Genomic DNA, 21,891 nt, shown 5'->3' with positions numbered 1-21,891 from the left:
TGATACTTTTCAGGCCACATGTTATGAATTCAAGCCCCAAATGCATGTGGCTATCATTTAAGAATTATCATGGAAAGCTTTTTTAAAAATCCCCTATCTTACTGGGGTTAAGGAAAAGGCATGCATACATTTTTACTGTTTCCTTACAGGGGTGGAATTTTCCTAGTTCGGGTACTTAAAACATTACCTATTAAAACTCCTGGATTTATGTGGGAGCTGGTGTAGCCTATATTTCCCCCTGTTTGGGCATGAGTCTCTGTCTTCCAAATTAGGGGCTCTTGACTTTTAAAAACCCAGGCTCTGGACCACTAGTCACTGGGAGGCACTCCAGGGAAAATGCCAATTTAGATAACCAGTCAGATCTCTGGAATCATTCTTACTTGTTCTTTCAGGTCTCTGAAGAAATTCTTTATTTTGATTGAGCCATACATGAAGACAGAAGCTTTAAAATATTTTATTATGTACTTCATAGGAATGGGTTTCTTAGAATATTTAGTCTTCCAAGTGTCATCATTTCTACCATTGTTCTTTTGCATCATCCTAAGTATTAATCAACTCCTACCATTTATGCCAGTTAGTACAAAATTTCACTACCATATTCATTATCATTATTTCATTTCGTTCTGCGTGGCCCAGACCATTTAATTTTTTTTCCCCTAGAAAAACAATATGAGGGTGGAAGGTATAGCTCACGTGGTAGAGTGCATGCTTAGCATGCATAGTGTTCTGGGTTCAATCCCCAGTACCTCTTCTAAAAGTAAAATAAATAAATAAAAACCTAATTACCTCCCCCACCCTGCTAAAATAAATTAAAATTTTAAAATTCTTGAAAAAAACTATTTTTAAAAAATTGACAACAATAAAACAGTATGAAGTTTCCTTAAAAAACTAAAAATTAAAGCTACCATATGATCCATCAATCCCATCTGGGCATATATCTGTAAAAGATGAAAATTCTAATTCAAAAAGATACATACTCCCCAATGTTCATAGCAGCACTATTTACAATTGTCAGGACATGGAATCAACCTATGTGCCATCAACAGATGACTGGATAAAGAATACGTGGTATATATAGATATACAATTGACTATTACTCAGCCATAGAAAAGAATGAAATACTGCCATTTGCAGCAACATGGATGGACCTAGAGACTGTCACATGGAATCAAGTAAGTCAGACAGAGAAAGACAAATATATGATCTCACTTAAGTGTACAATCTAAAAAAATGATACAAATGAACCTATTTATAAAACAAATAGATTCACAGACGTAGAAAACAAATTCATGGTTATCAAAGGGGGGAAAGGAGGGAAGGGATAAATCGGGAGTATGGGATTAACAAATACACATCGATAAATATATATATAATGTAGGTAAACAATAAGGATTAACTGTACAGCACAGGGAACTATATTCAATATATTTTAATAACCTAAATGGAAAAGAAATCTGAAAAAAAATTATATGTATTTTATATATCTGAAAACATATAACTGAGTCACTTTGCTATACACCTGAAACTAATACAGTATTATAAATCAACTATACTTCAACTTAAAAAAATGTTTTCCTAGAACTCCAAGCCCTTTAATGATTTATTCTCAGGGACTCCACTGTTTCTGCTTAGAGAAATGCTCATTCATTCCAGTATTTTATTTCAAAATTATTTGCTCATCATCTCAAGAGACCCTGTTTTACTCTTTTGGCCACACTTCATAATGGTTGTGACTTTGTAGTGGATAACATGAGAGTTCCTAACAGATTAAGCAAAATTGCCCTCATAAAAAGGACCGTATTGAGGAAATGATACCTGTTTTTACTCCTACATTTTATTTTCTTAGTGTTCTTGAAGTATATGTGTAATACCAAAATCGTATTAGGATAATCAGAATGTATATCTCGCTTTAAAGTTTCTCTAGGGCAGAGCCAGGCAGGCAGGAGCAGGCCGGAAGGCGGAACCGCGATGCCACGGTGGAGCGCAACCCGGGAGAGCAGCCGGGGCCGGGACCGAGCACCAGGCATAGTGCGAGCGGGAGCCGCAGCCAGAGCCTGGGCCAGGCCGCGGGGTCCAGGACCGCAGGGCCGCGCTGCTTGTAGCCGCGGCGACGCAGTCCCCCTGCGGCTGAGGGGCTTCCTCCCAGCTGCTGCCGGTGGCCGGAGCTCAGCAAGCCCCCGCAGCCTGGGAGCACGGGGATTCCCCCCACCACATTGAGGATCCAGAGACAGCCAGGAAAGCGGGGTGCCTATCCAGATTCAACACAGAGCGACTCCCCAGCCGGGGAAAGTGGAGACTACCTCTGTATTCAGAAGACAGCGACCTCCCTGCGGTACCGTGAGGACTCCTCCTCTTCAGTCTGGGCCCCCACAAGATCTAGAATGCAGTAACCTCCTTGTCCAGGATTGTGGGGACCTCTTCTCAAGATCCTGCTCACTACAACTCCACACCTCAAGACACGAAGACCCAGCTCAGAATGCCCCTAGATCAAGGATCTTGGACGCCCCCCCAATTCCGGTACACAGAAATCCCAAATCTAGGGACCTGAAGACAGCAAGAGGCCTCAGGGACTCTCCTACCCCACCAAAGCTCCAGGGCCGGGCTGACAACGAAAACCGAGACGGCGCCCAGGCCCCCTGCTGTGGCTTCCCGAGGCCCCAGCCCAGGGAGATGAGCATGGGCTGCCCAGAGCCCGAGCCGCCCCACTCCCTGCCCTGCTGTGGGCCAGGGACTGCCCCAGGGCTGGGTGCCCGCACTGACCCTCTGCACGCGGGCCGCGAGTGACGTCACCAAGCAGTAGGAACTTGACCGGGAGCTGGGCAAGGGCGCCTATGGGCAGGTCGATCTGGTAGCCGACAAGGGCACAGGCACGAAGACGGCGCTGAAGTTTGTGAACAAGTGCAAATACCAAGCTGAAGAACTTCCTGCGAGAGGTGAGCATCACGAACAGCCTCTTCTCCAGCCCCTTCATTATCAAGGTCTTCCATGTGGTTTTTGAGACCGAAGACTGTTACCTCTTCACCCAGGAGTACGCGCCCGCTGGGGACCTGTTGGACATCATTTCTCCTTAGGTGGGGCTCCCCGAGGACACGGTGAAGCGCTGCGTGCAGCACCTGGGCCTGGCGCTGGACTTCATGCACCGCGACATCAAGCCGGAGAACGTGCTGCTCTTCGGCTGCCAGCGCCGCGGCGTGAAGCTGGCCGGCCAACTTGGGCATGACGCGCCGCGTGGGCCGCCGCTTGAAGCGGGTCAGCGGCACCTTCCTGCTTCCGGCGACTGAGGCGTGCCAGGCGGGCCGCGCCCACGGCTTCGCGGTGGACACGGCCGTGGACGTGTGGGCCTTTGGCGTGCTCATCTTCGGCGTGCTCACCGGCAGCTTCTCGCGGGAGGCGGTGTCGGGCGCTGACGCCTTCTTCGAGTTCGTGCCCTGGCAGTGGGGCCGCCTGCGGGGGCTGCCGTGGCAGTGGCGCCGCTTCACAGAGTCGGCGCTGGGTGTGTTTCAGCGGCTCCTGGCGCTGGAGCCTGAGCGCTGCCAGCCGGCCAAGGAGGTCTTCTTCCACTTCCTCAAGCATGAGCTCACGTCCGAGCTGCAGCGCCGGCCCTCGCACCGCGCGCGCAAGCCCGCCGGGGAACTGCCCGCTGGCCGCCGGGCCGCTGGGCCTCGAGGCGCCCAGGCCGCTCAAGCGGACGGTGCAGACTTAGAGCGGTAGCTGTTCCGGCCTGCGCCACGTGCGCCGTCGGGCCCAGGCCCGTCGTCTTCCCGGTGCCCGTGCCCGAGCCAGGCCTACCCCACCCCCCCAACACCGGGTCCCCTGGCAGGACCGACGGCCGCCGGGACAAGAGCAGAGGGCAGACGGTGCTGGCCACGGCCATCGAGATCTGCGTCTGAGCCGCCTCCGCCGCCCTCCGGCCCGGGCGCCGTGCAGCAGCCAGGCGGGGGCGCGGGGAGCCGCCCTGGGCCAAACCGGCCAGGCCGCGCGGTGGCAGGAGGGAGTAGCGGTAGATGAAACAGGCGCCCGGCCGGGGCGGGCTGGTGAGATCGCCACCAAAAGACCTCTTGCCCCGCCTGTGGGAACCAAGCCCTACAGGCGGAGGATTCAGAAGCCCCGACACCAGGAGCAAGGGAGCTTGCTGGCGGACTCCCCCACACCTCCCTGAACCCTGGAACCCCGACTAGTTGCTCCTGCCCTGTGACCCCCTGGCAGATCCTCCTGCGGTCCCACCCCTGGTCCTGCCCTTCCCCCCCACCTGCCCACTCTGGGCACATAAAGACTGAAATACTGGGTCAGAGAATGGGCTTCAGACCCCTGGGCGCTGGCCGGGAGGAGGGTGAAGAGCTGAGGGCAGGGGTGTGACTCAGCTGCTACTTGCCCCTTTGCTGGGAGGCTGGAGAGGAGGGACCAAGCCCCCTGCAAAATATAGCAATGTCTGGATGTTGCTGAAGCCTGTGTGTGTAGGCACAGGCCCCAAGGATCCAGTGACTACCCTCTTCTCAGTCTCCTGGTGAGGACACTGAGTCCACAAAGAGGGAGGCCTGCTGAGATCCCAGCCATAGAGGTGTGGTTCTGGCAGCCTCCCCCCTCCGCCACAGGGATATCAGGACAACTGAAGGGCTCTCAGGGCAGTGGCCTCAACATCCCTGGGTCGGGGGAGTGCGTGCAGAGCACAGGGCCAGGCCCAGCTCCACCTGCTGCCTGCCGCCCAGAGAACCTGTCTCAGATCTTCTCAGTCCTTGCCGCCCCAGCCCAGACTCAGTGTCCTGGGCTTCAGGCAGGCAGCTAGGTGATTTGTGCCAGGAATTTCTCCTGGGTTTCTGCTGGGGTCCAACATGCTAGCCTGGGGCTGCCCCCATCCCCATGTCTCCCAGGTTGTTGGTACTGGAGTGTGGATGTGAGGATGGGGCGCCATGGAATTGGAAGAGGGTGAATGTGCACAGGTGTGCACGTAGCCTGTATGTTCGGTGACTGCATCCAGACACCTCAGTAAGTCTGCACAAGGATTCCCACCAGGCAGCTGCCAGAGGGCGTCCAGGCCTGTGTTTCAACACACCCCTCGGAACCGGGCCAGGAGGCACCAGCAGGTTGGTTCAGGGCCCCAGGCAGCAAAACAGACAGGAGGAGCCCAGCCTCACCCAGTACTCCCTCATGAGCCCCGCCCTCTCTCTGGAGGCCTGGGACCCTGCAATAACCTCAGCGTGGGTGAGGCTGCTCCCTGTACCTGCTGTGCCCTACCCTCTGTCCCAGGCCACACCTTCCAGGGTCCCTCCTGGGGCTCGGGCATCTGAAGGGGCTCCCTGATGGGCCAGGCTGACCAGAGGGGCCCCTCAGCCTGGAGCCCCCACCTTTCCACTTAGCCTCATTCCCACTGCGCAGAAGGGCTATAGGTCCCCCTGCCCTGCCCGGGTCCAGTTTACACTGTACAGTTGCCCCAGGGCCTGGCCTCCCCCTCCCCGGTGTGCCCATCTCTCTTGAGACCCACTTCCCTGGCGGGCACTGGCACCCTCCACATGCCAGGTAAATGGCAAACCCCTATTCCTACTAAGGGCCCAGTCTCAGAGAAAGCCTATCACTGCCCCCAGACCACCTGGAGCCCATCCGGGCACCTCGCCCAGCCTCGACATCTCCTTTTGCCTTAGGCCTCTCGACATCCTGTCTCCTGCAATAACAAGGAAGCAAGATTCCAAGTAGATGTCCATCACGTGGGCCGTCTCACTCTTCCCCTCTTTCTCTGTTAAGATCCTGTTTGGGAGTTTCTCCCTTGTCGTAGTATCCAGGATATTAGAGGTGGGAAGGGACCGTAGGTCTGTAGCCCAGCCCATTTTCAGAGGCACAGAGAAGGGGCAGTGACAGCCTGATAGGGAAGCAGGGCTGGAACCAGGCCTGCACCTTGGCCATCAGGGCGTTGCTGCTGCCGCTGCCCTCACTGCCCCCTCTGCTCGTCGGGGTTGGACCCTTTGCCCCTTAGGAGAGGTGTTGGGTACAGATGTTTACCTCAGTTTATGTCACTGTCTGTCAGAGAAAAAAATAAACAGCAAAAAAAAAACCCCACTGTAGACATGAAGACTCAGAAGACAGAAAAGAAAACCCTTGCTACGCTCCTGTGGTGTGTGTGAGTGTGTGTGCACAAGGGAGCGTGTGTGTTCACCCTGGGCAGGCCGGGTCACCCCCGACCCCTGTTCCAGCCCCCAACACTGCCCCCTGTCCTTGGGTGCTTCCAAGAGGCCCCTCTTCCTTAAAAGTGTGAAACTTATCATTATTTCTGTTATAAGAGTTTTAATTCTCAGATAAGCAGAACATAGAGCCATGTCTTTGTTTTATGGGTATTCTTGTGTTTTTACAAAACACGTAGATGAGCAATGTCTAACTTCAAACATGGTAAGACACTAGATAAGAACTCATCTACAAAACAGAAATAGATTCACAGACATAGTAAACAATCTTATGGTTACAGGGGAATGTGTATGGGAAGGGATAAATTTGGGAGTTTGAGATTTGCAAATGTAAGCCACTATATATAAAAATAGATTTAAAAAACCCTAAGTTTCTTCTGTATAGCACAGGGAACTATATTCAATATCTTGTAATAACCTTTAATGAAAAAGAATATGAAAATGAATATATGTATGTATGTGCATGACTGGGACATTGAGCTGTACACCAGAAATTGACACATTGTAACTGACTGTAAAAAAGTTAAAAAAATGAAGACTATATATATATATATATATATGTTTTCTTTTCTTTCCACATGCCCTGGTTCTACCATTCAGGGGGGAGTTATCTTTACCATTTTCTTTTTTGTTTATGTACTATTCTCTTGAACTCTAAAGAATGCTATATATAATCATCTAATTCATTTGATCAGTTTTCGTCAGTTTGGACTTCTTATGAATGATAGAGAATATAGCTCATTTCTCCCAGTTTCTTCTCCAAAAAGTATATTTTCTGCTTGTTCCTTAATCTCTAATTTTAAGTTTTTAAAGTAATTTTTTGGTTTTGGTTATAATGTACTGTTCTTAATATTATGCTTAAATAATATATTGTCTGTCCATTTTGTGCAACATTGATGGGCCTAGCAGGATGTGGAGATTAGTCCTCAACTTTTCTTCTTTGCAGCATTTCCCATCGTGGCTTTCAACCTTTAGCAAATATAGTTTGATGTTTATATCGTCAAGTTTTACGTAATTTACATTCTCTTTTATAATATAACAAAGCCTTCCATGCTTTATCCATAGGTTGCTTTTCATTGTGGAATCTCGAAGGAATTGACAACATCATGATTATTTTTGTTTGTGTTTTTTTTTAATAACCACAGGTGCAGGTAGCATGATTTGATCCATATCAAGGCAATGAAATCATATGTGAATACACTAAGCCTCCAAAAAATCCAGGTTTCAAGAATCGAGAAGGTAAATTAATTATCTTTTTTTCTCCATTGATTGTTTGAAATCATGTCATCTCAACAGTGTATGCCATCAATTCTAAAAGACATTTCTGAAAGGGAATTCAACCTACGATAGATATCCTTTTATATTCATGAAAATACGGTAGTTTCCTGCAGGTTTTGTACATGTGTGGTGCATTATTTATTGTTTTAGGAGTTTTACTTACTTTTTATTTTGAAGGACTAAAAAGAAACAGCACCTCTTTCAACATATCACGAAGATAGCCTAATTCTTATTGTTCTCTTTGATAAATGATTAATTTTAGACATCTCACCAGGCCTGCTGCCAGCTGTCAGCATTAATTCCTTGCATGTTCATTCCCAGGACATCCAATCATACTTGAATCTAATGAGAAGCTCTTTGTTCAGTTTCTTTTCAGTTTCCTGTATACTTGAATGTCTCAAGAAGTTTTTAATTTCTTTCATATTACATTTGCATTTTAGTTAAGTTTATAGGTGCAAAGCAATTTTCACTGTGTTTTGTAACATTCTGTCAAAATAATGAAAAGTCAGATCATCCTTTAAAGAAAAATTGATTTTGATTGACATTAGGAATTTTACCAGCAAGGTTGGAGGAAAAAAATACGATGGAGTAATATGTTTAAAGATTTGAAAGGAAACAATTTTAAGCCTTAAACTATATGCAACCAATGTCTTTTTAAATATAAGGGCACACAGAAAGATTTTGTTAGAAAATAAGTCCTGAAAAGTTTTATTTCACATAAATCTGTCTGAAAATATCCCTAGAGGAAAAGGTCCAATAGGAGGAAAAATCAACCTGGGAAGATGCTGTTAGGTTTGCAGAAACGAGGGTGAATGTTAGTGACGTTTACTGTATCCCAACAAACACATGAAGAAAACGTAGCACACGCAAAATAGCCCAGAAGGAAGGCTCCAGGAAATATCTCCTTAAAATAGGTGCTGTCATGATGGAGAAAGCAAAATCAGTGGAGGTGGGAGTACTTGTTTGGTTTGCTGAGATGATATTAATATTGACGTAGGTATGTCAACTGGGAAAAAAAAAAGGCACAATCCAAAAGTTGAGAATTATGTTTTATTTGGTGGATTTCCAGAGGACTTACGGAGAGCACGCTGAAGGACTGCTCAAAAGAGGTAAGGGAGGAGCCAGGATTATATGGGGGTTTTGCAACAAAAAACCAAGTGGTTGGAACATTAAAAGATAACTGCTATTTAAAGAAAACCAGGTATCTCAAGTTAATCAATTTAGCTCTTTTCTATGGATGGGGAGATGCAAGAGGCTAGGCTCACTGAAATCATTCCTTTGATCTGCACCTTAACTGTCTAGGGCCCGTATCCTATTTTCCTCCATTCTGAATCCCCTCAGGGTGCATAGCTGCAGGTGGCTGCAGTGGCTGCTGGCTTGGTGGCTGCAGCATCCTTTGTTTACTAATGTGGCAGGCAACATTTTTCATCCACAGCTAAGAAACTGAGATAGAAATTAAATTCATGATATAAAACCATTACAATACTGAAAAAGTCCCAAATTTCAAACAAATAGAAGAACCTTTGATCTATAAAGTGGAAGATGCCCCCCAAAGGGGGGCAAAAAGTAGCAATAAAGAAAGTAAAGATAATAAGGCATAATATCAGATGGCAGAAATAAATCACAATAGAACAAAAATTAAATCAAGGTAAAAACTGTCATAAGATTTCTAAATGTCAAAAAAAAAAAAAAACCGTATCAAACAAAACACACTGAAAATAAAGTAATAAGAGACCTGTAGAGGGCAAATATGGATGCAAAGAAGATAAGTCTAAATTTTGATAAATGACTGAATTCAAAGTGAGCCTATTATAAAGGAGGAAAAGACTAGACTGTCGGAGCAATAGTACATGTAGAAGATGATACACTTGTGACCCTGCAGGTTCATGGCAATACAGCCGAATAAACTCACATTCCCATTTTCCCACTAGAGCTATATAAAAACATTATTACCAACAAGCAGGGGGTTATTTTAAAGCCCACATGGAGCATTAAGACAAATTTACCATATGAATCCTTCAGTGAATCCAGCGTTACCGCGGAGAGGATGGAGAGGGGCATTATAAGGGAATTCTGTGTAAGACTTACAGCTGCCTCTGTGTGCTTCAGGCTGGGCTTGAGGCGTCAGGGGTCTGGAGGAAATGAGAAGGGGAAGGCGAGGCACATTTAGAAAGAAAATATGTACCAAACACGCTAGGGGTGTTTGAAGACATGACTCCACCCCAAGGCTTTGATCCTTCCTCCTCTTCATCCTGCAGGTTTGAAGGGCCAGTGCCTTGCTCACGTGAACCCACTCCTGGCTTCTGGACGTAGCAGAAGTGCACAGGGCTGAATGTTTCTGGCCCCCCGCAAATTTGTATGTAGAAATCCTAACTCCTAAAGATGATGGGAGGTGGGGCCGTGGGAAAGTGCTTGTGAGCTTCCATGAATGGGATTAATGCCTAATAGAAGAGACCGCAGAGAGCTCATTATTCCTCCCACCATGTGAGGACACAGAGAGAAGACTCCGGCTGAGCCAGGAAGAGAGCTCTCCCTCTGAGGTGACCATGCTGGCAACTTGATTGTCTAATTCCCAGCCTCCAGAACCACGATAAAAAACATTTCTGCTGTTTTTAATCTACCCAGTCTATGATATATTGTTAGAGCCACCTTAATGGATTAAGACAACATGTTTCAAACCTTATGTGGAGAGTGGGGATGGTCTTATTTCTGCAAACTGAGAATAAATTGGGTAGAGATAACATATGAAAGAGTTTTTTAAGTAGAAGATTTTGGATTCTTGGATTTAAAAGTACTGGATTGGCTTAAGAAAGGATGAGTGTGTGTGTGCACGCACACGCGTGTGCATGTGTGTTCGCAGTATGTCCCAAAAGCTTTGTGCAGTTTAAAGCTAATAACCCCAGAATTAGAAGAGCTATATTGCAAGGATACAAGGATTTTTCAATACCCACAAATCAAACAGTATGATACCCCACAAATCAAACAGTATGATACACCACATTAACTAATGGAAGAATACATCTCAATGGATGCAGAAAAATCTTTTGAGAAAATTCAACATCCATTTATGATAAAAACTCTCCAGAAGGTTGGCATAGAGGGAACATATACTTCAATATAATAAAGGCCTTATATGACAAACCCACAGCTAACATCATACTCAACGGTGAAAAGCTAAGAGCATTTCCTCTAAGATCAGGAACAAGAAAAGGGTGCCCACTCTTACCACTTTTATTCAACATAGTTTTGGAGGTCCTAGCCACAGCAATCAGAGAAGGAAAGGAAATAAAAGGGCTCCTAATTGGAAAAGAAGTAAAATTGTCACTGTTGCAGATGGCATGATACTCTGCTTAGAAAATCCTAGACGCTACAGGAAAACGCCTAGAACTCATCAATGAAGTTGGTAAAGTTGCAGGATACAAAATTATACACGGAAGTCTGTTGCATTTCTATACAATAACAATGAAATGTTAGAAAGAAAAATTAAGGAAACAGTCCCATTTACCATTGCATCAAAAGAATAAAATACCTACGAATAAGCCTACCTACATAGGCAAAAGACCTGCACGGCCAAAGAAAAGGAAATAATGCCATTGCAGCAACATGGATGGACCTAGAGGTTATCATAGGAAGTGATGTAAATCAGACCAGAGAATCACAGATATCATACCATATCACCATATCATACCATATCATACCGTATCACTTATGTGTGGAATCTTAAAAACTGATACAAATGAATTCATTTACAAAATAGAAAGAAACCTACAGGCATAGGAAACAAACTATGGTTACAAAAGAGGGAAGGGGCAGGGGGAAGGATAAATTAGAAGTTTGGGATTAACAAATACACATGACTAGGTATAAAATAAACAAGGATCAACTGTACAGCACAGGGAACTATATTCAGTAACTTGTAATAACCGATAATGGAAAAGAATCTGAAAAAGTATGTATGTATGTATGTATATATGTAACTGAATCACTTTGTTGTACACCTGAAATTAACATAGGACTGTAAATCAACTACACTGCAATTAAACAAGAAATGCTACAAACTGACAAGAATATCATTTGAAAGTTTAACTACTTGTAATTCTTTCATACTTATGAATTAAAAAAATAAATTAATTTTTTTTGTGGAGGTCCTTCTGATATAAAATGGTCTAAAACACACACTACTCAGAGTTCATAAAACTAAGTAAGTGTGAAAGGAACCTAAACTCTGTGCCTGGATTTATACAAGACACAAACATCATGTGGGGAAGTTGGAGTTGAGTACAAAGGACATCCTGGGGAAATACAGCCAAAATTTCAGGGTCAACATCAGGTTGTCAGAGGCTCTGAAACTGATGGGCCTCAAGTCAGGAGCTCTAAAAGATGGGGGAACCAGGTAGTATCTGGTTCCAGATGGAAAGAATAGAAAACTGGCTGAGGCCTCTCTGACAGGATGAGAGAAGTTGGAAGGAGGGATCTAGAAACTCCAGGAGGTGCAGGGACCACTGAGGCCAGATGGTGGGGAAGGGGGAGTGGTTCAGCCAAGTCCTCTTATGCCCCTCTTCCATCCACAGGAGCCCTTTGTGACAAGGCCATAGCTTTGTGATGCAGACAGGAGGTTTTGCCCTCCTGCAGACTCCCAGTGCCCCATTGCCTGAAGGCAACCGTGCAGTTCAGAAGATGGAGAATCTCTTCTCTTTGAACAGCGTTATTGCTACTTGGCTGAGCTCCAGTCCAACTTCTTGGGTTACGGATACCATCTTCGCCGTCCTCTGCGGACTGGGGCTTTTCCTCCTGTTACTCCCCTGCTTGCCGGGGAGTCCATCCTTACCACCACCCAGGCAACAAAGAAACATCAAGAAGGTAAGGAATCTTCGGGGTTCAGCTCAAGCCCAACGGAGATTATCTTTTTTTTTTTTTCTTCTTCTTCTTATTTCCATTTTCCTAAATCACCTAGAGTAACACCCAGGATAGGAACTCCCAGGAAAGTATAGAACATCATTTTTCTAGGGACAAGCCAGGCCAGACAGGGGTTAGGGTGAACATGAGGATTTCTAGCCCAGGATCTGAGATCAAGAGTCCAGGGCAAGTCCCAAACGCAGCGACCAGCGGCTCAGGACTGGATTCCTCAGAGTTTAGTCTCTGCAGGAAGAGTGATCCTTGAGCTCTGGTTCACAAGCCACCTTCCCATGGCAGGTGTCACAAGTGAGCTTTTCCTCTGTGTTGGGGCTGATCTGAGGCAGTGCTGAGCCCCCGAGAGCCTCAGAGCAGAGGCTGGAGTGCAGGTCTGGCCTTGGGAAGCAGAATCCTATCGAACAAATGTCACATGGGCACTTAGGTCTGAGGATGTGTGTGTTTCTTGATGAGAGAAACAGTGACAGAGGAAATCCGTAGTAGGTATCACTTAGAAAATCCCTCTTTGCATTCTTCAAAGAAAAACTGAAAATATTGTTACCCACTTTAAAATTAAATAAAAGGGAAAGAAACCCCACAGAGCTCCATGAGTTAGAGACAGTCACACTGTCCATGAACACTGGGCATCTTGTCTTAGAAGAGGAGAGTTAAAATTTGGTGCCATCCCCCGCCTTTTTTTCCCTCATCAATCAGCCTCAAGTGCAGCCGAAGGGGAGGAGCAGGAACAGGAAAAAAAGCGGAGCTTTGAAAGGTGAGCCCCTGCCACTCAGCCCTGCATGTCCCGAGAGTTAGCTCCCACCCTTCCTGTCCCTGAGGGCCCAGCTCCATGGTCTCTGAGGATACCAGTGGCAGAGTCCATTCTTCAGAAAATAGAGCTTTGAGGAGGCTCCTGGGAAGGAGATCTGAGCCTGGGTACTTCCCAGAAATTTGTGCTCAGAATGAAGCCATGAAGGGCCTGGAAATGGGGTCTGTGGGCTGTAGGGGACCAATGGTGCCTGGTTGGGAGGTGGGACCTCCAGGTCCAACTATGAACAAGTTGTTTAACTTTGCTCAGATTCCTTTGTGAGATGACTACTGGCCTTTCTCCCCTACAGAGCAGTGATAAGGGCCACTGGGGGGTAGTGAAGGTGGAAGCACTTTGCAAATGACAAACCCATCCATGAGCCTTGCCATCACTGCCAGGGACACATGGCCTTGGACACTGATGCCTGGGCTCCAGAGTGTAATACCTCAAAGATTGCCTTTAAAGGGACTTGGCACTCCTCAGTCTCCTGAAAGACTCTTAGGCCTCTGCCTTCCCCACCATGACCCAGTCTCCTGATTTTCAGCTTGCAGAGACTATCTGCAGGAACTGGAGAGCACTCCCAACATGGTTTCACTTCTACAAAGGTAAAGGATCTTCCCCTTCTTTCCTGGGTCCTCCTTCCTCTCAAAACCTACAAATGATCCCAGCCCAGGGATGGGGAGCCATGAGAGGGTGTGGCTAAAGCCCTGGGGTGAGCAACAGCAGGCGCATTATGAAGTCAGTGTTGGGGCAGAGGAGGTGCCCCCCCCCCGCCCCCCTGCCTGGCCTGCCCAGCCCTCCAGGGCCCCATCTGCTCCTGGCTGCAGCTTCTGCCTCCCATCTCCTGCAGCCGCGTCGGGAAGCTCCCTGACAAGGGCAGCTTTCATCAGCCCTCACGTCAGGACCCCTCTGGTGAGGTTTGCAAAGCAGTGCCTGCTGGAGCCCACCAGCTATGCGGGGAACCTGTGGAAGAAGCTGTTCCTGCCATGTCCCTGTTGGCTCCTCTGACCGCACATCCTCCACCGCTGGCCTCCAGCAATTCTTCAGGCTCGACAGCCTCCTCAGTTTCTGTTCATCCACACACATTACTGAGTTCCTTTCAGCCATCAGAGCCTTTCCTTCCCCCTGACAGCCCTTCACCCTGTCCAGTTGCTCCTCCTCCTCCCTTACCATGTCCGCCTGATTCAGAGGGCTGCCCTCCACCTCTCACAGCCCCAGCACTGCCAAACTCAATTCTGGCTCTCCCACTGGGCACTGTCCCACAGAGCATGTCTCCACATACTCCTTGGTCACCTTCTCTTGCCCCAGGCATTTCAGGCCTTGGTCACTCAAGCTGTCCCACTTCAGCCCTGTCCCGGTGGCAGGCAGCTGCCAAAGCCTTGTGCCCCGCGACCTCCTCACAGTGTGAACCGCAGAAAAAGCACCTTTCCCACGACCCACCAAAGGCTTCATTCTTGGCAAGCCTCACAGACAGACAGACAGAGGCTAGTCGCCCCTCTTTGCTCAGCTCTGATGACCAGAAGCTCCCGGAGATACAAATCACAAAGACAGTTGAGATCAAGATTTGGAAGGAAAAAGAAAAAGATGAATCAGATCTAAAACGAATGAGCCCAGACTGCCACCTGAATTCCTCAGGGAATATGTTGAAATCACTGGATGCTGAGCAGGACACCACACCCTCCCAACTGCCAGGTCCTCCACAGCTCTCATATCCCAGTATGCTGGGGAACCATCTACAGCAGAAGTATAACCAGCTTTTCTGGGGTCTCCCTTCTCTGCACAGTGAATCCCTGGTGGCTACTGCCTGGATCTCTGAGAGCCCTTCAGCACCACAGTCTCCTTTCCTTTTCAATGGAATTTTGAATGCCTGCCCAGTTCAAATGCAAGCTAAAACATCTCCACTGTTTTCCCAGTCCCAGCCCTTGTCCCATCTGGAATTCCAAGCCCGACCTTTTATTCCAACAATACCTCAATTTCAGCCCCCACCTCTGGCTCGGGTCCAAACCCAGGTCCACCCCCAGTCCTCCCTCCCAATCCAACCACCTTCCTCGCCACCCCAAATTAGGCCCTGTGGAGTATCTTATCCTACAGCACAGTATAATCCACAATCTCTTAACCCAACTGAGATTCAACCTTCAGAATGGTGCTTGTTGCAGAAGCAACTAGAAAATGAGTGTTCTTTATCCTCTGGAGTCAAAAAGTCTCAGGAAGCCTTTAATGTCTTTACTTCCAATCTCCCTGAGGACAGCTGGGCAGTATCTATCCTCCCTAAGAATTTTCCAATCAGTCCTGAGCTCCGGAAGCAATTGGAACAACATCTCCAAAAGTGGCTCATCCAACACCGGTGGGAGCTGCCCCAAAGGATCCAAGAGTCTTTAGAAACAAGGCAGCTTCAAGGTGAATTACCAGGGATGTGCGAGGGAAAGGGCCAGCGTGGGCCCTCATGGCCCTCTTCCCTTACAGGTGAAAGTAGCAAGGATGCACAGAAGGTGGGGTTTCAGCTGAGCCAGGACCTGGGCCAAGGCCTGGGGCACATTCTGGGGGAGGTCCCAGAAGATCTTTCCAGGAGCTCAGGAAGCTCCCGAGTAAAGTTTTACGGGGTTAACTCTGAGGAGTCAGAGAGTGACTTGCGGCTCTTGAGGAATGACTCAGGAATTGATTTACTAAGGCGCTTAGACAAGAATCTGGAAAATATCCTGAAAGGTCCTTTGGGCAAGAATTTAGGACAGATCAGTGAGGGTCTGAGGCCTGGGAATGCGTGTCAATCCTGGCTTGCTCTCAATCATGCTTCCCCCAAGTCCGATACTCACATGGAAACCAGAAATCTGGGAGTTTTGAAGGGTTGGAAACCCTACGTGAACACCTCCCGTAGGGTTTCCTTCCTTGATCCAGACATTCGAAAGATGCTAGACACCCATGTTAAAAGGTTTTGGGTAAAGCACAGATGGGGCCTACCCCTTAAGATCCTGAAGCTCGTAAACTTCTTTAAGTTGAAAAAGACTCAACCCTCACCCATTCAACAGGTTAGCTTTTACCCTTCAGCCACCTGTGTATCTGGGGCCCACTCAACAGTCAAGTTTGCGGAGTTCCTAGGAAAACCTCCGCAGGCCCATTTGGGAAAGAAGGTGATAACAGAAAAGTCAGTTTCCAGCCTCGTGAGGCCTCTCCTAGCTCCCTCACTTGTGTGTGAGGAAATCCAGAGGACTGTAGAACGGATCCCATCTGGTGACTACTATGGGCCCCCAAAGGCCTCTCTAACTGAACAGGAGGGAAAGCCGCCCTCCCAGTCCCTCACCTGCAGACTTGTGGGCAGAATCTGGAAGAGAGAGACTGTGGAGGGGGCGAAAAGGGACAGCCTAGAGTCACATCTAAGTTCAGCAACGGCCAGGAATGAACCAAGAGAGGATAGTGGTGGTCAGGCCTCACAAGACTCCAGCCATAGGGTAACAATGCTGCGGGTGAACTTAGGGTCCCAGTCTTTGGGAGCTGAAGAAGCCAGGGAGGCTGTGGAAGCCAAGAAGCCCCCTGCTCTTCAACCACAGCCTAGAGGTATCTCGGGAACAAATATGTTGACAAACCCCCAAACCACAAATGTACCTATGGGGAGTGTAGAGGCCCTGGGGACAAGGAAAAGCTCGCTGCTCCCTAGAATGTCTGTTTTCCGGCATCCAGGTGAGCCAGGCCTTAGCACAGAGGTTGTTAGCGACTATACGCCCAAAGTGGAGGTACAGTCAGACAGCCAGCTTCAAGACGGTCCCAAACACTTGTCCCCTACTGCAGACAACTTGGCCTCTCAGGGGCCCCAGTGCCATTCCCAGACAGTGCCCACTGGAGACAGGTTAGCTTCCCGGGTGCTAAGTGGCTTCACAAAGACCCAAAGGAGTGGCCAGGGGCAGGAGGAGCCCAAGACTTCAAAACTTCAGGATTTACGGAAGAGCCAGAGCAAGACGCCAGCCCCTGCCGACGAGAGAGAGGACGCTCCAAGGCCTAAACCAGGAGCGCATGAAGAAGGGTGTAAAGAATCAGGGACCTCTCAAGCTGGAAGCGTGAGCCGCCCTGCCCAAGTGAGGGGGATGATAAACCCTTTTGGGAGGAAGTATCTCCAGGTGATGCCAGAGAAGAAGCAGGGGCCGACAGAAAGCTTTTTCAAAAAAAGGCTAAGGCTCTTTTTCCAGTGGATTTTCTCCAGGAAAAAAATTAAAGGCTGGGATGCTCCGCAAAGGTGCAAGCCCGTCCCAGCTACTACCCGGAGCCAAGCGCCAGTCAAAAGCAGATCAATTTTGAACAGTGAGACCACTGAGGCTCAGGCACTCATGACGGCTGTTGGACAGATTCTAGAAGAGAAAATGGCAGTTCACCATGGCCTTCATGCCACAAAGTTAGAGGCACACAAACCAGAACTCCAAGCCCCTGCATGGGGGTGCTTTTGCTACCACAGGCTTCCCTGCTATCAGAAACAAGAGAGGATGCTGAGTTACACAGCCTGCAGCCACCAAGCCACCTCCAAGGACCAGGGTGGTTCTACCAGGGAGAGCGAAGTCAGACACCGACAGTCCTTGAGAAGTGTAAGATTCAGCAATGAGCAGCTGGGCCTGAGGTGCCGCCCATCTTTGCCCCTCAAGAACACTTTGTCTCCAGTCAGTCCCTGCCAGCATGGGCCAAGGGTGTCAGATGCCCCAGCCCCCCGTCCACACTGTCCAAGGCACTGTCCAAGGGGAGGTGCCTTGTCTGGTCAACCATAAAATGCTTCTCCAGCCTTTCCTTTAGTAGGAAAGCATGTCTCCAAAAAAAAAAATTCAGTCCATGTAAAGAAAATGCTTTTCTCATTAACCCTTTCAAAACATTTAATGTTCCCTAATACATAATTTTGTTTTTTCTCATAAGAGCATAGTGTAATGGTTTCTGTGCTGTGTACTTCGTCTTCTAGAAAGCAGGGGCGTGGAGGGAGGCAGACAGGAGCATTGCAAGCTTGCTCCTTAGCGCAAGTTCCTTTATTGTACCTTACAAATACTGTCATTACACAAACAAAGACCACTCTCTAAAAACAAGATGGGAAAAACGTGAAGACCACACCCCAGGATTTGTTTCAGTCCGTCTTTCTCCTGCGTCTGCTCTACGTTGAAATTTATGCAGGTACTATGGGTAGGTTTGCAGAGGCATTAGAGCTGGATGTTCCTCCTGAGGCTCCAGGAAATCTCAGAGCTACAAGGGTAGAAGTTTAAGGGGGGGTGGGGTTGTAAGCCCTGGGTTCAGCAGCAGGAGAACTCTTGCCCATGGCTCTCCTAGTGGGGACTATATAATACCTGCCCCTAAGAGTTCCTCCTCTCCCTCATGGGCTGGGGTTGAGATGTAACCAAAGAACCCCTCTTAGCTTAGCCTTAATAAAATGGTCAGCATTACCCTCCCCCACCTCTGCATTTCCCACACTTTAGAGCAGCAGCAAGCGTGGCTCTGCCAGCTGTGTGTGTGTAGGTGGGAGACTATGAGGGGAGGCTACTGAGGGCTGTCTTGAGCCTTGTCCAAATAAATGAATGGCTCTGTTCGTGGGTCGCTTGCCTCCCCCTCTGTGTTAACCCCAGCGGAGGAGTTCTGGATGAATGGAACAGGGATGTGCAGTAACTGATGGCCAAACACTGCGAACCTAGGGTGGGATGTAGGTGCAGCACAAAGGTTGGATCCAAGGAAGGAGACAGAATGGCACCAGGTGCCCAAAAATGTGCAGTGAGAGAGCTACCCCCTGACATACATGGCACCACCATCTAAATGCCTGGAGAGGAGGAAAAGTTAAGAGTCCAGTAGCTCGTCATGGCCCCACCTCAGGGTCTCTACCCTATTCCAACTCTACGATCACAGACCTAGAGGGGCTACCTTGAGGTCAAAACAGAAGGTCAGATTTGCAGAAGTAAAGCAAATTGGGGGAGGTCAGTCTCAACATTATCTTTAATAAGCTTACACACCATTATCTCTTGAATTCTAGAAATGATGACTTAACAACAGGTGTCAAAGCCATGACTCAGGGACCCAGGATGTGACTCCCAGTCTGGTGACCTTTCCGTAAACACATGGCCCAAAAACTGCTCCTGGGGAGATGTGGGGACTTAAAAGGCCAAGAGACTAGCTTGCGATTATGTAGTAAGTCTTACCTGGTTCCCAGTCCTCGCTTACCCCAGAGCCTGGCACGAGAAGAAATCAGGATTTGTCACAGGGTGGTGGTGATGTGGGGGTGACCTCTTCAAAATCTGGGGGCGGGGTACAGTCCAGGGGTGTTCTGCTGCTCTGCTTGTATTACAGCTTTTCCTGTCCTCTGGCCCCCACCTATACGGGAAAGCAGGGAGGTGAGGAACAATTTCTCTAGAGTGATTTGATGCTTTCTGCCACATGCAGGGCAAACAGCGGGCACAGCTCCAGGGGGAGAGGCTTTCCCACTGTGGGGAGTCCTGCTCTGGCTGATAGCCCTGATCCAGATGACAAGAGAAATGGGCCCCAATCCCTATATCCGTCGAGCTCCTCAACATATGGCACTGGGACCGGGGGTGGAGGGGCAGGTGTGGCACAGGACTGCTCGCCATCCTGTTTCTCACTGGAGCCAAGTCCTGCCTCTGGGCCCCCATTCTCAAGGCTCCCTCCAGAAAGGAGGAGTTTTTGAAAGCGGAGCAGTGAGCAGCAAGCGTGAAAGCAGGACTCAGGGCAAAGAGTTGACCCTGGTCCCTTGGGAGTTCAGGAGAGCATGGCGCGGGGCTGGGGTGCTCAGTCTGGCTGCTGCTGCTGGGTTCTCTCAGGGGCACCCAGAAGTGAGTTCTGCGAGTATGGGGGGGCTGGGTGTGGGCCCCGCTGCTCCTGCCGGGAGAAGTGTCACAGACAGACAATGCTGATGGAACTGCAGGAAAACAGAAAGAAGCAAGTCCCTTTGCCTGTCTCCTGCCGCTCAGTCTTCCAGCACAGGAAGACCAGAAATGGAGACCCATGCAGAGACAATACACAAAGACTTCATAGAGACATCTCTCAAGAGAGACCTCTCACACAGACATCTCCCACAGAGTCACACGTTGCCCCACAGGGACCGCATATGTGTTGCCTTACAGACCCTCAGATATAAAGCAAGCACAGATTTAGCAGAGATTTCCTAGAGATACCTCCCAAAGAGGGAGATACCTCATACAGCGCGTTCAGAGACCTTGTGCAGAGACCTCATGTGGCCTCACCAGAGATGTCACAGAGAAACTCACAGACTTAGAGACAGTACACAGAGACCTCCCCTGCGCCACAGAGACGTCTCACTGAGACCTTACCCAGATAAGCCACAGAGACTTGGCACAAAGACCTCACAGAGACCTCACGTCTATTCTTCAGGATCCTGAGCAGCCACACATTGACAAGCCTTTCGTAATGAATATGAAATCACTTAGCAAACTGGCAGCAAGAAAAGGATGCCATCAGCTGTGCCCCCTTGAGATCCCACCAGACACTCAGACACTGTCAGCATTACTCTAAGTGGGGTTCTCTGCTTGGGCAAATACTTGGCAAGTTTTGTTATCCTATAAGGTCATTGCCTCTGAACAAAAGACTTACATATTCCACATGCAGATCTGCAAAACTAATTCTTCAGGTTTTCATTAGCTTGAGAATCACAGATTTTTAAACACAACTAAAACACCGTCAGCCTCCAATGAGAAAAAATATCTGTCCAGGTTTATTATCATCCAGTCAAATGGTGTCTGTCACATTTTTTTATCTTACTGGGGACAAGACTTGAACTTGAAATGGCTTACTTGTTTCCTTTGGAAACACAAGAAATACCTGTCAAAAATGGACTCTAGGAATGAAATAAACTAGGAAAGAAGCCTCAGGGCTCACATTCACTTCCAAGAGGGCTATGGAACCGGCACATTATTTCACACACCACCGCTTGCATCAGCTTTGTGGGGCTTGCTTTATTTCTTAACAAGCCAATAAATAACATGAGGGTTTTTCACAAGTCAAATTCCTAGTTATTAATATTCTTATATCATTTGGCAAAATTATACCTCTTAATATTATTTTATTTCTTAAAGTGTAGTAATGCCCTAAAATGATATTACATGTTTCCAGGATATGACACCATCCTAATGTTCAGCTAACATACTAAAAAGGACAGGTTATTAAGGATTCATTTTAAAATAATTCTATGAAATGTATATTTTCTGACATGCAGTCAAGATCCACTTTATATTCATTATAGGGTTAAAAAAGAACACATTGCTTTAACAATTTTTGAAATATAAAATATATCACTTAGTCCATGCTTGAGGTTATACAGATGGCTTAGTAAAACTACTGAAAAAGGGGTATCTTAATATCTGAATTGAAGAGAATGCACATTTAATCAACATTTGGTTTATAATAATGAATAGCGTAAGCTTCATAGATACTTAACACTTTCCAAAGGGTGTACTTTGATAAGACTACTTATTTCTCACTGCTAATAAGCAACCTATTGTCCTTGCCTTGGAAAATCTATTTTAGTGACAGCTGTCAAGCATCCATGACCGGTGAAGTCTCTCAGATTATCCAGCATCCCATGACAGCATCACAGTCCTTTCTCTAAGAGGAGCAGGTCTGACACAGGGGCTCCTTTGGCTTATTTCAACAAGAAATTGAGTTTTTCTATTCTCCTAATTAAAAAATGTATAATTATTATTTTTTTCACTTTACTCCCTTATAATGTCTTTGAATTGGAAAACAATGAAATATGGTCATGTATGTAATCTA

General features: G+C 47.6%; 4 protein-coding genes across 5 annotated transcripts in view; 2 read left to right on the top strand and 2 right to left on the bottom strand.

The window, feature by feature from the left end:
- SBK1 (SH3 domain binding kinase 1) overlaps positions 1-11,302 on the top strand; it is a 33,879-nt gene extending 22,577 nt beyond the window's left edge. Inside the window, 8 exon segments of the mRNA XM_064490056.1 lie at positions 1,016-2,750; positions 2,752-2,905; positions 2,907-3,203; positions 3,205-3,621; positions 3,623-3,718; positions 3,720-5,081; positions 7,316-7,409; positions 9,707-11,302. Of these exon segments, the coding sequence (XP_064346126.1) occupies positions 2,671-2,750; positions 2,752-2,905; positions 2,907-3,203; positions 3,205-3,621; positions 3,623-3,718; positions 3,720-3,890 (1,215 nt within the window). The 5' untranslated portion in view covers positions 1,016-2,670 and the 3' untranslated portion in view covers positions 3,891-5,081; positions 7,316-7,409; positions 9,707-11,302.
- The window catches only part of LOC105097319 (NUT family member 2G), a 73,713-nt gene that overhangs the window by 15,670 nt on the left and 36,152 nt on the right, over positions 1-21,891 (bottom strand). The window lies entirely within an intron of this gene.
- Positions 11,634-18,026, top strand: LOC105104715 (spermatogenesis-associated protein 31A6). Its single transcript, XM_010998472.3, has 4 exons — positions 11,634-12,308; positions 13,053-13,110; positions 13,688-13,748; positions 13,994-18,026. Exons 1-4 carry the CDS (start codon positions 12,051-12,053, stop codon positions 17,883-17,885), a joined length of 4,269 nt encoding a protein of 1,422 aa, XP_010996774.1. The 5' UTR covers positions 11,634-12,050; the 3' UTR covers positions 17,886-18,026.
- LOC105104714 (zinc finger protein 658) overlaps positions 17,302-21,891 on the bottom strand; it is a 79,958-nt gene continuing 75,368 nt past the window's right edge. Inside the window, exons 10-11 of one of the 2 annotated variants that reach the window (XM_064490055.1) lie at positions 19,287-19,458; positions 17,302-18,345 (exon numbers count right to left, since the gene is read on the bottom strand). In XM_064490055.1, the coding sequence (XP_064346125.1) occupies positions 19,305-19,458 (154 nt within the window). In that variant the 3' untranslated portion in view covers positions 17,302-18,345; positions 19,287-19,304. Of the gene's footprint in view, positions 19,459-21,891 lie in introns of both variants that reach the window. The other variant, XM_064490054.1, reaches the window with a different exon arrangement.

This window comes from Camelus dromedarius, chromosome 10 (genome assembly GCF_036321535.1).
Source record: "Camelus dromedarius isolate mCamDro1 chromosome 10, mCamDro1.pat, whole genome shotgun sequence".
NCBI lineage: Eukaryota > Metazoa > Chordata > Mammalia > Artiodactyla > Camelidae > Camelus > Camelus dromedarius.
Note: the sequence above shows the minus strand (reverse complement) of the source record. Positions and strands in the feature narration are given on the sequence as shown.